Source organism: Pipistrellus hanaki (assembly GCF_964339955.1).
Source record: "Pipistrellus hanaki genome assembly, chromosome: 1".
Lineage (NCBI taxonomy): Eukaryota > Metazoa > Chordata > Mammalia > Chiroptera > Vespertilionidae > Pipistrellus > Pipistrellus hanaki.
This window is the reverse complement of record NC_140503.1, coordinates 6,072,178-6,084,640: the sequence shown is the minus strand read 5'-3', so window position 1 is coordinate 6,084,640 and position 12,463 is coordinate 6,072,178. Positions and strand designations below refer to the sequence as shown.

Below are 12,463 nucleotides of genomic sequence, written 5' to 3'. Positions count from 1 at the left end.
AGTGACGGAGTTATGCCGGCCACCCCTCCAGGGGCCAGGTCAGGGCTGAGGGGCCCTGAGTGACCACCTTTCCTCTCCGCTTTGACACTTCAAGTGCAGCCTGACTCCGCAGTTAATGGGAAGCTGAGCAAGAGACACCGAAAAGCAGCCTGGTGATCAGGCAGGGAGAGCTTCCTGGAGGAAGTGGTGTCCGAGACAGGGAGTTAGCCAGGCAGAGGAGGGGGAAGGGCATCCTGCACTGAGCACAGATGTGAGCAAACACTTGGTCAGGATGACGCACAGGCCAGGCCAGGACGGTCCGCCTACATGTTCTGGTAATAGGACAGGCCCGGCAGGAGCGCTGGAGGTTCTCTGTCCAAGGCCATGGTCAAGGCCGGTGTCCAGGAGGGGGTTGGCTGACTTCACCGGGGACTGCTGCAGGGTGGACCCCACAGGTTGGTCTGCACCGGCCAGCCCTGCCCCCGGTGGCCCCATTACTGGAGGGCATGCGGGGCCTCAGGAGTCCCCCACCCTCCCTGCTGTGTGGCCTTGAGCAGCTCCGGCTCCCTCAGGTGTTTCCTCACCTGGCATCAGGCTGTTTGATAAGCTGTGTGAGGTGCCTGGCACCCGGCAGTGTTCAGGAGACAGACCCCCGTGGGAAGGTGGCACCCAGCCTAGTGCCCAGGCTCAATGGGGCCAGGCAGCTGGCTGGCACTGGCTGGAACCCAGTTTTCTTCAGAAAGGGGATAGATTTGAGACAGGGCGGCCAGGAGAGCAGGTGTCATGCCGAATGTTGAACAGCCGGCTGTGGCAGGGCTGAGGGCCAGGCCCCAGTCCCGAAGGCCGAGGGAGTGGGGCCCTTGGGGGGCTGGGCTGGGCCTCGCTGCCCATTCGCATGGTGGGAGCGCTGGCCACACAGATCTGGGAGCTTGGCCCCAGGATGAATTGAAGGCGGAGACACAGGTCACCAGACCACAGAGCAGCACTGAGCATCCTCAGAAATGTTTAATTGGCAGCAGTCCCCTCCAGGTCTGCGGGCAGAGGGAGGGGGCACCACCTGCCCTCACACCAGCTCACCAGGCCGCCGGCAGGGCCTCTGCGGTGGGGGGGGTGGGGGGGTGGGGGGGTGAGGGGGGGGCCTGGGTGAGCTGCATCTAAGGGCCTTGGGTACCCTAAATAGCAAGGGGCTGGGTGGTGGCCCAGAGGACAGCTGAGTAAGTGGTGGTGCAGACACGGGGTGCTCTGGAGACACGGGGTGGGGGAGGCTGGCATGAACACCTGACCACCTGCGCCCAGGACTCCATGTGACAGTGTCTTCACCCAAGAGGCTGCTCCTTCCTGCTCCTGTGGCCCTCAGGCCAACCCTGCTGGTAGCAGGTGGCTCTGACCTTCTCTGCGCTGTAGCTGGCGGACCACTCCCGAGCCCCAGCTGCCTGTCTTCGGGCGGCTCCCGCTGCCCTGGGTGACCACCCGGGGGGGACACTCCCCTGGGCCTCCTCCAGCTCCTCGGGCCCGCGGCGGAGGGACGGCTACTTGAGCAGCCCCCGGCTGAGCCGCAGCGCGGCCTCGTAGGAGACGAAGACCACCATGTTGACGGGAAAGGCGCGGCAGCAGTTGAGCGTCAGCCCCTTGAAGAGGACCCGCGGCCCCTCCTCCCGCACGCTGGCCACCACGCAGTGCAGGAGGCCCCGGTAGCGCTGCTGGCCCTGCCCGTCCACCTGCAGGCGAGTCTTGATCACGTCCATGGGGGTGGCCACGGCCCAGGCCAGGACCCCCGCGCAGCCACCGGCCAGCAGCACGCCCGTGACATCTACGGGGAGACCCACGAGGGAGCACCTTGATCGGAGGCGGACTGAGGCCCCGGGGGCTCCCAGGGCAGGACCAGCCCTCCCGAAACCCTGGGCTCATTCCTCCGATGTGACGTGTCCCAGGCCCCGCAGAGGCCGTCTTTCCTGACCGCAGTGTCGAGAGCACTGAGGTCCCCACCCTGGAGGCCCTGGGGTGGCAGCGTGCCACCCGACTCAGCTCCCACCGGCTGAGCCTGCGCCCCTCCAGGCCCAGCCCCCACTCACCTGGCTGGCTGTGGCCGGCAGGGGTGAGCCACTCGCTGAGGATGGAGTAGGAGAGGAAGTAGGTGGCGAAGGAGTGGCCCTCCCGCAAGAGCAGGGCCGAGCTGCCCTTGTAGAGGCCCCGCAGCCCCTCCTCCCGGGCCACGGTGGCCAGGCAGTGCAGCGGCCCCCGGTACTTGGGCCCGGGCACCTGACTGGCAGGAGGGGCAGGGCACACGGGGGGCACCGCCGAGGGCCACGAGGCCGAGGACCGCCGCCTCTGCTGCAGCTGCGTCTGGGTCTGCGTCTGTTTCTGCGTCTGCAGGCGGACCTTGGCCACCTCCGTAGGCGAGGTCAGGAACACCTGGAGCAGACACAGCCATCAGGAGGCGCCAGCACTGCCCACAGCCTGGCCCCGGCCTCCCGTCGGCCTCCCGTCAGCCACAGTGACACGGGGGAGCCTGCGCCCCGGGAGGATTCAGGCTGGCCCAAGGCCCTGGGGGAGCGGCGTCCAGCCACAGCCAGCACCTTCCCAGCAACACGCTCCCCTGGCACAGAGCAGACTCCACACACAGTCGGTGTCAGGTAAGGGGCTGTGACTCCAATTCGTGAAAGCATTTCATCTAAGGCACATGTGTCAAACACAAGGCCCGCGGGCCAAATCCAGCCCGCCAGGCCTTGCAATGTGGCCCGCACCGCGCTGTCATCACTGCACTCCGCTGTCAGTTTATGACATTGTCAGTTTATGACTGTTCAGTAAACCATTCGGCCCGCGATTTAGGCTGGATTTTAGATTTTGGCCCCTTCTCTGATTGAGTTTGACACCCCTATTCTAAGGTGACCAGATCGTCCCGCTGTTGGCGGGACAGTCCCGATTTTTAACAATTTTTCCCGAGTCCACGGCGTTTTGAAAAAGTCCCGATTTTTGGAAAGATTGGAAAAATTGTTAAAAATCGGGACTGGCTGAAACCGGTTTGGCTCAGTGGATAGAGTGTCAGCCTGCAGACTGAAGGGTCCCGGGTTCGATTCCGGTCAGGAGCATGTACCTTGGTTGCGGGCACATTCCCAGTGGGGGTGTGCAAGAGGCAGCTGGTCAATGTTTCTCATCAGTGTTTCTAATCTATCCCTCTCTCTCTTCTTCTCTGTAAAAAAATCAAAATATAGGTAAAACAGGGAGGATCCAAGATGGCTGCTCGGGTATACACCTAGCCGCAGCAGCTCACAACAATTTCAAAGGAATACAACTAAAATGTAGAGTGGACATTGCCCAGAGCTACAGGTAGTCGACTGACTGAAAACTCTACAATAGGAAGGAGGGAGAAAACCAGAAGGAAAATCAGAGGAGCTGAAAAAAAGCCTAAGGTACGGAGACATGCTGCGCGCTCGCATGCACGCGCGCGCGAAGAGGTCGCAGCCGGAGAGGAGGAGAGGGCTGGGTGCTGCCTGGCGTTCCCTAGCAGGAAGGAAATAGAACCCCCAGCCTGGGCTGAACCCCCGAACCGGCAGCGCTGAGCCCCAAGTTATGTGCCAGACCCTGGGGACCCAGGCTCCGGCAGGGGGAGACAATCCCGGGGGACGGCGAAATGCGGGGCCCCCGGAGTCGCGCGCACATGGCGCGCAGAGGACTGAATGTTGACTCTGATGCTGGATTACCCTAGCCGGAAGAAACAAAGCCTCCGGCGGCAGCTCTGAGCCTCAGTCCAGACCTCCCCGAACTCCAGGTCTGGGCCAGTCCCTGGGGACCCAGGCTCGGGCAGGGGGAGACGGGGCTGTGAGGTGGAGTCCTGGGAGCGCGGCGAAAGGCCGAGCCCCCGGAGTCGCGCACACTGTGCGCAGAGGACAGTCTGTTGACTCTGATCCTGGACTTCCCTAGTGGGAGGGAGAAAGAAAGCTCCAGACTGGAGGAACGCCACGAGGAGCAGGAGCCCCTGCCGGACACCGGCCAGCTGGGCGCCAGCAAGGAGCCGGGCAACGGGGCCCCCAGTGGGGGGGGGTGCCCCTGAGCCTTCGACTGCTGAGCGCTGGCAACGGAGCCAAGGACGGGGGCTGCTTCCTGGGCGGCGCCGACCCCGGCAACAGGCTGGAGCAGCGCGGGAGCCCGCGGAGAACAAAGGGGTGCCACAGGCCAACCTGCTGAGCTCCCAGGACAAGGAGGAAGAAACCAAAGAAGTTCTCAATGTGAAGAAATCAAGTGAGAGCAAATGATAGTAAAATTACTTAAGAAAGAATACAAAGAAGATCTTGAAAAATCAAAGACTAAGTCAGAACTCAACGCACCAGCCAACATTGCAACATAAATGCGTTTTGTTGTTTTTTTTAAAAAAAAGAAAAAAAAAAGAAGAGAAAAAAGGGACAGAATGTTGGAACAGCGGCGACCAGGCCTAGAGTGGCCAGGCACAAGGCAGTGGCAGCTGGGCCCGGAGCAGCAGTGGCCAGGCCCCAGAACAGCAGCAGCCAGAACAAGAGCATCAACGGCCAGCACTGGAGCAGCCAGACCTGGGGCAGTGGCAGCCAGGCCTGAGGCAGAGGCGGCCAAGCCCAGGGTGGCCAGTCCAGGAACACCCAGACACGGAGTGGCTGGGCCCGGAGAAGCCCGGCCCAGAGCAGCCGGGTTGGGAGCAGCCAGGCCCAGAACAGCAGTAGACAACCACGAAGAATCCAGGCTGGGAGCGGCCAGGCCCGGAGCAGCTGGGTCTGGTGTGGCCAGGCCTGGAGCAGCGGCTGCCAGGCTAGGAGCGGCCAGGCCCGGAGCAGCAGCTGCCAGGCTGGGAGCAGCCAGGTCCGGAGCAGCCGGGTCTGGTGTGGCCAGGCCCGGAGCAGCCGGGTCTGGTGCGGCCAGGCCCGGAGCAGCGGCTGCCAGGCTGGGAGCGGCCAGGCCCGGAGCAGCCGGGTCTGGTGCGGCCAGGCCCGGAGCAGCGGCTGCCAGGCTGGGAGCGGCCAGGCCCGGAGCAGTGGCTGCCAGGCTGGGAGCGGCCAGGCCCAGAGCAGCCGGGTCTGGTGCGGCCAGGCCAGGAGCAGCGGCTGCCAGGCTGGGAGCGGCCAGGCCCGGAGCAGCTGGGTCTGGTGCGGCCAGGCCAGGAGCAGTGGCTGCCAGGCTGGGAGCGGCCAGGCCCGGAGCAGCCGGGTCTGGTGCGGCCAGGCCCGGAGCAGCGGCTGCCAGGCTGGGAGCGGCCAGGCCCGGAGCAGCCGGGTCTGGTGCGGCCAGGCCCGGAGCAGTGGCTGCCAGGCTGGGAGTGGCCAGGCCTGGAGAAGCGGCTGCCAGGCTGGGAGCGGCCAGGCCCGGAGCAGCCGGGTCTTGTGCGGCCAGGCCCGGAGCAGCGGCGGCCAGGCTGGGAGCGGCCAGGCCCGGAGCAGCCGGGTCTGGTGCGGCCAGGCCTGGAGCAGCGGCTGCCAGGCTGGGAGCGGCCAGGCCCGGAGCAGCCGGGTCTGGTGCGGCCAGGCCAGGAGCAGCGGCTGCCAGGCTGGGAGCGGCCAGGCCCGGAGCAGCAGCTGCCAGGCTGGGAGCGGCCAGGCCCGGAGCAGCCGGGTCTGGTGCGGCCAGGCCCGGAGCAGCGGCTGCCAGGCTGGGAGCGGCCAGGCCCGGAGCAGCCGGGTCTTGTGCGGCCAGGCCCGGAGCAGCGGCTGCCAGGCTGGGAGTGGCCAGGCCCGGAGCAGCCGGGTCTGGTGCGGCCAGGCCAGGAGCAGCGGCTGCCAGGCTGGGAGCGGCCAGGCCCGGAGCAGCCGGGTCTGGTGTGGCCAGGCCAGGAGCAGCGGCTGCCAGGCTGGGAGCGGCCAGGCCCGGAGCAGCCGGGTCTGGTGCGGCCAGGCCAGGAGCAATGGCTGCCAGGCTGGGAGCAGCCAGGCCCGGAGCAGCGGCTGTCAGGCTGGGAGCGGCCAGGCCCGGAGCGGCCGGGACCGGAGCAACCGGTCCCAGAGCAGCCGGGTCGGGTGCGGCCAGGCCTATAGCAGCAACAGCCAAGTCCAGAGCAACTAGGTCGGGAGCGGCAGTGACCAGACCCGGAGCAGCTGGTTGTGGAACGAACCAGAGCAACAGAGGCCAGGCCCGGAGCAGCCAGGCCCGAAACAGCTCGCTCCTCGCCTGTACCTGCCCACGGCTGCCTCTCAGACATGGCTGGAAACTTTTGCGGGAACTTGAGGGTCTGCTGAATCAAGTGATGAAGGCTTAGATCTGGATGTGTTGAGTTAGTATAGCGCTGGGGTGTTGATCTGTAAGTGCCTTGGGTGGGGCCTGGATGAGGCTGGTTGACCTATTTGGAAATGTCTTTTGTGTGAAGTGTATCATTGGGTATGTGGAGGTATTATTGATATGAGATAATGCTAAGTAACAGATTTACTATCTGAAAAGGGATTTACTATCGGGGAAAGGGAGGGAGGAAGAGACTGAACATAAACTGTGCACCTGTGGATGAGGACAATGGGGGATGGGGAGGGGGTGGAGGGTGGGGTGGGAACCTGGTGGAGGGGGGAAGAAATGAGGAACCTTTGTAATAATATGAACAATAAAGATTGATTAAAAAAAAAAAAAAAAAAACAAAAAAAAAAAACATTTATGTAAAACACTGTGTAATATGAAAACCCAAGAATGCTCCTGATCTGCCTGCAATGTGTTAAGTACGTTTCCTAAAAAGATCAAATATATGTTTTAGAAAAAAAAAAAAAAAGAATAAATGTACCACCTCCTAATCCCAAAAAAAAAAAAAAAAAAAAAATCAAAATATATTTAAAATAATAATAAAAAAATATTTTAAAAAAAAAATCGAGACTGTTCCACCAAAAGCGGGACGATCTGGTCACCTTTATTTAATCACATAATTAGTATGTCGATGACATATATTACCTATTATTTATTTAATGTGTTTAGTGTAAGAATAATAAAACCAAGTGTTTAGTAACATTCATAGGTGACATGACATTACTGACAATGTTTGCATTTCACGGGTGCTCATACCTGTCAGACTTCGGGTCAGGGGCTTTACATTTGACCTCCCTTAATCCTCATCCAGAGGCCTCTTACCGAGGAAGAGTCAGAAGTTCAGAGAGGCTCCCTGGAGTCCTCGGGCTCCCTCAGCTAATGAGGCTCGGCTGGGTACTCACCCTTGGCCCCCAGCCTCCATCTGGCCTCCGCCCTCCCTGAGCTTCTGTTTCCCTGCCTCCTGGGCTCCGGGGACTTCTCAGGCCCTCCCGCCCCTGGGGCCCCGGGACCCCACTCACACGGACGAGGCCGGAGGCGAATCCCGAGAGCGTGATGTCGGTCCTGGCGGGCTTGGCGTCGGCGCTGCCATACCGGAACCGGCAGATGCGTGTGAGGCACTGGTGGTAGGTGCCGAAAGACAGCGACGAGACCAGGGACACCGTGCTTATGGGCAGCAAGAGGCCCCTGTAGAAGCCCCTCACCTGGTGGGCAGAGGGACGGGACCCAGGGGCCCAGGTCAGGCCAGAGGTTGGCCAGAGGTCGGCCCTGGTCTCATCCCAGCAGGCCCCTCCTGGCTACGGGACTTCAGGCGAGTCACTGCCCAGGCCTCAGTACCCTGGGCTGTAGAATGGGGGTCATAGTCTCAACTTGAGAGGTTGTAATGAAGAGACAGAGGGCCAGGCTGGACCCAGGGCAGCTGGGGGAGCTGGGAACTGGCATGCTTCCTTGTTGCTGTTTTCCTTTGGCCCCTCCCTGGCCAGCACCGAGCCCCAACTTCACTTTGGTAAATGTCCCTGTCCCCCCTCTGGACAGCTCTCTGACCTGGACCCTGGGGACCTGACTCCACCCTGGGTGCCGCACACCGTTAAAGATCCCAGGCACCCCTCTAGACCTTCTCCTGGAGGTAGGGCCGCATTGTAAACACCTCCTGCACGCCGGACACCCAGCCCTGGCCTCAGAGGAGTCCGGGGTGGGTGTAATTACTCCCCTTTGGAAGTGAGAGAACCGAGGCTCGGAGAGAGAGGTGAGTGGCGGGTGACCCGCGGCCTGTCACCCGGCCCCAGGCCTACCCGCTCGCGCAGGTACGTGTCCCGGACACAGTGCCAGATGCCTGTGTACTTGGGCTCCGTCTGGATCTTGACCTGTGGGAGAGTCAGCTTCAGGATGTGGCCAAGGTCAGGGCAAGGTCAGCAGGCCTGGGGGAGGGGAAGAGCCAACTCCTTGGGTGTCAGGGCCACACTCTCGGCGGCAGAGCGGGGACAGTGAGCCCCGTATGGGAGGAGAAAGCAGAGGCAGAGGCCGGAGAAGAGGGTCGGGCTGTCCGAGGCGGGTGAGAATCCTGGGGAGCTCTTCCGGCCGGGGATGGGGGGCAGGAGGCTCGCAGGGCAATCAGGCCAGGGATGGGGTGCAGGAGGCTCGCAGGGCAATCAGGCAGGGGCGGGGGGGGGGGGGGGGGCAGGAGGCGGGGGGGGGGGGGGGCAGGGCCTATCGCACACACCTTCACCGTGTCGAGGGGGTAGCCCACAGCAACACCGCAGACGCCTGGAAGGAAACCAGAGCGCGATGAGGACAGCAGGAGCAGACCCTCCTCGTCCAGTGTCTCGTCGACGGGAGAGCCAGCCACCCCGTCTGCAAACGAGGCAGCGGAGGCTCCGAGAGCGGAGGGGACTCCCAACCAGCTGCTGGCCACACTCCTTCCCTGAGTCTTGGCCTCAGGACACTCCTGGCCCTGCCTCTGGGCCATGTTTTGGGAGCACGTTTGGTCTGACACTGGCTGGGCCCGTCCCCAGGCCGGGCAGCGCTGGCCCTGGAGCCTCAGGCGTGACGGGTTTGTCTGGGGTGGGAGAGCCCCGGGCCCCCGGGCTTGTGTGGCACCGAGTGGGCGTGAGGCTCCTGGACTCGGGCCCTCTCCCCTGCAGAGAGGACCAGTGCCACCGTCCTGCTTCTGTCCCATCTCCTGACACCAGCGACTCAGTGTCCAGGCCCCAGCCCTGCCATGGAGAAGCTGGAGAGTGAGCACACAGGTCCCTGGGGACGGGTGGCGAGGGCCATGTGAGGGAAGTAATGCGTGTGGGGGCTGGGTCCTATTTACTCTGCATCTCAGGACTCGATAAACATGCATGAACGAAAGAATAGGGTAAATGAATGAATGAAATGAAGTAAAAGACTGACTGACTTGAAAAGGATTACCCTCCTTGACCCTCACGTAAACCTCAGCAAACTCCTATGCATCCATCAAAGCCCTGCCACAGCATCACCTCCTCTCCAGGGCCCTCCCTCGGCCCTGAGCTCGGGGCTGCCTCGGTTGCCAGAAGCCTGTTGATCAGAGCCGCTGGCAGGGCTTTGCTGCTGTCCCACTGTGTGCCAGCTCTGCCTCCAGAACTGGAGTCTAGGGCAGGGCCCACCTCTGTTCCTTGTGACCCAGCACCCAGCACAGAGCCTTCCGTGGACTCTGGAGGTGACATGTGACGTCCATGACCCCTTCCTGGCTGTGTGCTCTGAGCCTCCTCCTTAGGGGGCTGATGCCGGGGCAGCGGCTGGCCTCAGTCCCTGCACACAGTAGGACCTCAGCGAGCCCCTGGACGGGGTCAGAGCCTGGTCTAGCTGGCTTGGCGCTGCTCCCCTCCCCTCCACACCGTTCCCAGAAGCATGGACCGGAGCCGCTGCTGTTTCACACGATAAGCAAGGCCCAGGGTGCCCCGGCCAAAACAGCCTCCACCGCCTGCACGGTGGGGCTGGGCGGACGCGGAGCCCGTGAGCCTGTTTCCCAAAGAGCCGGTGACCCGTCGGGTCTGTCTTTCGCAATGAGCCCTTCCCCAGAAATAAAAACAGCTAGCTACGCACGGCGGCCGGGCAGGCGGGGCCGGGGCGGGGCGGGGGCGGGGGCGGGGCGGGGACAGGCCCTCCCTCCTCGGCCCACAGCGTCCAAGCAGCATCGTCCTCACTGTCCACCTCTCCCGGAGCCTCTGGTCCTTTCCCGGCTCCGCCAGTCCTCTGTGCTGGTCACCCCCAGCCTCCTCTTGGTCCAGGCAGAGACCACCCTCAGTCCCTGAGGGCCCCCCAGAACGGCCCCTCAGGCTCCCCAGCTGGCCCCCCCCCCCCCCCCCCCCCCCGCCAGTGCAGACTCCCCGCGCCCCCCACCTGCACCCAGCCCTGTGCTGCCGCTGGAGTCTCCCAGGAACCAGCTCTGTCCTCCTATCCCCCAGCACCCATGCCCACACCAGGTCCCAGCCACGTCTGGGGTGACTCCTCAAACCCCACGTCTTCCAGAGACCCCCCTAGGACGGAACAACCCCCAGCCCCTCCGGGTACCCCCGGGAGCCACAGCCCCCTACAAGGCCCTGCTGCCCTGTCCGGTACCTCCGATGGCTCCAGCAACAAAATCCATGGAGACGTGGGTCTCCCTCCTGGGAGCCGTCTGATGTCACCAAAACACCCGGTCAGGTCCTCTCAGACCTTAAATACCTGCGGGGGGCGGGGGGCGGGGACAGGAAGCAGGAGCTGCTGACCTGTGGCCCAGAAGGCAGAGGTTGTGCTGGGAAGCAGGCAGGTCGATGCCCACCTGGATTCCCGCCCACCCCACCCCCCGATGCCCCTTGTCCCAGTGCCCTCAGGACCCAGCTGTGGGCAGCAGAGACCGCTGTCCGCACCTGCAGGCCTGGCCCCAGACCACATCCCAACACCTCCGGGGAGGTCCGGGCGGGGCTGGATGTCCCTGCCCCTCCAGCCCCAGCTCACACCTCATCGGTGTCTTGGGCCTCCCTGACTCCCCTGCAGTGACTCCTGCTCAGGAAACCCACAAAGCTCCCTCACTTGCCCAGGCCGGTTTGGCTCAGTGGCTAGAGCATCGGCCTGCATACTGAAGGGTCCCAGGTTCGACTCCAGTCAAGGGCACGTACCTCGGTTGCAGGCTCCCGGCTCTGGTCAGGGGCATGTGGGAGACAGCCAATCGATGTGTCTCCCTTACATTAGTGTTTGTCTCTGTCTCTCCCCCTCCCTTCCGCTCTCTCTCTCTCTCTCTCTCTCTAAAAATTCAATGCTAAAGTGTCTTCTGGGCAAGGATGTTTTTTTTTAAGCTCCTCACTTATTCATTCAACAAACACTATCAGAGCTGAGGCTGCACTGAGGCAAATCAGGCCCAAGCCCCGTCCTCAAGGCGTGGAGGGCTGGGTCGGGAGCCCCTGACGCCGGCACCCGGAAGGCTGGCCAGAGCCCTCCCTGGGCGCAGCACGGACACCAGTCACGGCCCGCTGTCCGCTCCACACTGCCCTGGCCCCACACCGCCCCCGCCCCCGGCTCCAGCGAAGTGTGCCTCCGTCTGAGTCCCCGGCCCCAGCACAGACCCGGCGCTGAGCGGAGCTTGCTGAGCACGGGGACCAAGCCTGTGGGGCCCAGGGCGGAGGCTGTCAGCTTGGCCTCTGACCAGACTAGGAGGCGGAGCCCATCGGCTTGTGGCTCGAAATCACTGCAGCCCCACGAGGACCCTGTGGCGCAGAGAGCCGTGGACTTGTCCAGGGTGTCCCCTGACCAGACACCCGGCCGGACCGGGAGGGTGGCCCTCAGGGCAGGGCCACGTGTCCTGGGGGTGGACTTGTAGGCCCGCCCTGAGCAGGCTGAGCTGACAGAGGGCAGCTTCGCTGGCGCCTGCCCAGCCGTTTTTGAGGGGAGGACACGAGTGGCCAGTAGCAGTTGCCACGGCAGAGGGCAAAGGGCAGGACGTGGCCCGTTCAAGGCCAGTGCTGATGCCTGTCCTGGGCTTCAGAGAGAAGCAGCTCTGTCTGGTTAGGAGCCAAGCTGCCTGCGCTCAGATCCCACCTCCGTCACTCACGTCAGCTCTGAAACCTGGGGCAAGCTCCCTGACCGTTCTGCGCCTCCGTTTCTGCGCCTCCGTTTCAGCATCCACGAAATGAGGACAGGACCTGCCTCGCATCTGTGACCACTCAGGGCGAACTCCGGTGGAAGTGGCCAGCCAAATGCAAAGGCTGCATTAATAGGAGCGTAGGTTCTAGAAGGAAGGAGGTGACAGTCCTGTTAGGAGCAGGGCAAATGCAGTGGGAGCTCAGGTTCCTGTGCAGATGCCACACCTGGAAGGCCAGTACCTTGCGTGATGAGGGAGCTTGAAGAATGTTGTCTGACTGACAGAACAGAGAGCTGTTTCGTCCCCTGATTCCTCAAGAGCCTCTAATATGGTAAGTACCACTCACCCCCCCCGCCCCCGGCACCTGAGTCAGGAACCCAGAAATTGCCCGGAATGCCTTTCCCCCTGCACCCTGCACCCAGTGAGGCACCCGGTCCTGTGGTCAGACCTCTGAAGTTTATGTTCAGATCCATTTCACCATCCGCCTGCACAGCCCCCGCTGCATCGTCCCCCCGGACAGCAGTCTGGTTCCCCCGTGGCCCTCCCTCATGCACAGACACAGCATCGTTCCAGGCACCAGGCCACGGCAACGAGCTCAGGCAAATGCCCCTGCCCCACGGATCTCCCGTTCTAGGTGGGGAGACAGACACCAACAAACAAATAAAA

General features: G+C 63.0%; 1 protein-coding gene across 3 annotated transcripts; it reads right to left on the bottom strand.

The window, feature by feature from the left end:
* Nucleotides 1–965: 965 nt before the first annotated feature.
* SLC25A47 (solute carrier family 25 member 47) lies at nucleotides 966–11,481 on the bottom strand. 3 transcript variants are annotated; one of them, XM_084888389.1, is made up of 7 exons: nucleotides 10,839–11,481; nucleotides 10,300–10,404; nucleotides 8,438–8,481; nucleotides 8,010–8,081; nucleotides 7,239–7,421; nucleotides 2,052–2,391; nucleotides 966–1,789 (listed from the first exon to the last, which is right to left on the bottom strand). In XM_084888389.1, the coding sequence occupies exons 2-7, from the start codon at nucleotides 10,325–10,327 to the stop codon at nucleotides 1,509–1,511; spliced, it is 948 nt and encodes a 315-aa protein (XP_084744515.1). In that variant the 5' UTR covers nucleotides 10,328–10,404; nucleotides 10,839–11,481; the 3' UTR covers nucleotides 966–1,508. The 3 variants fall into 3 exon arrangements, with proteins under 3 accessions (XP_084744515.1, XP_084744514.1, XP_084744513.1); XM_084888388.1 differs by lacking the exon at nucleotides 10,839–11,481 and having other exon boundaries at nucleotides 10,300–10,504; XM_084888387.1 differs by lacking the exons at nucleotides 10,300–10,404; nucleotides 10,839–11,481 and having other exon boundaries at nucleotides 8,438–10,030.
* Between the last annotated feature and the right edge of the window lie 982 nt (nucleotides 11,482–12,463).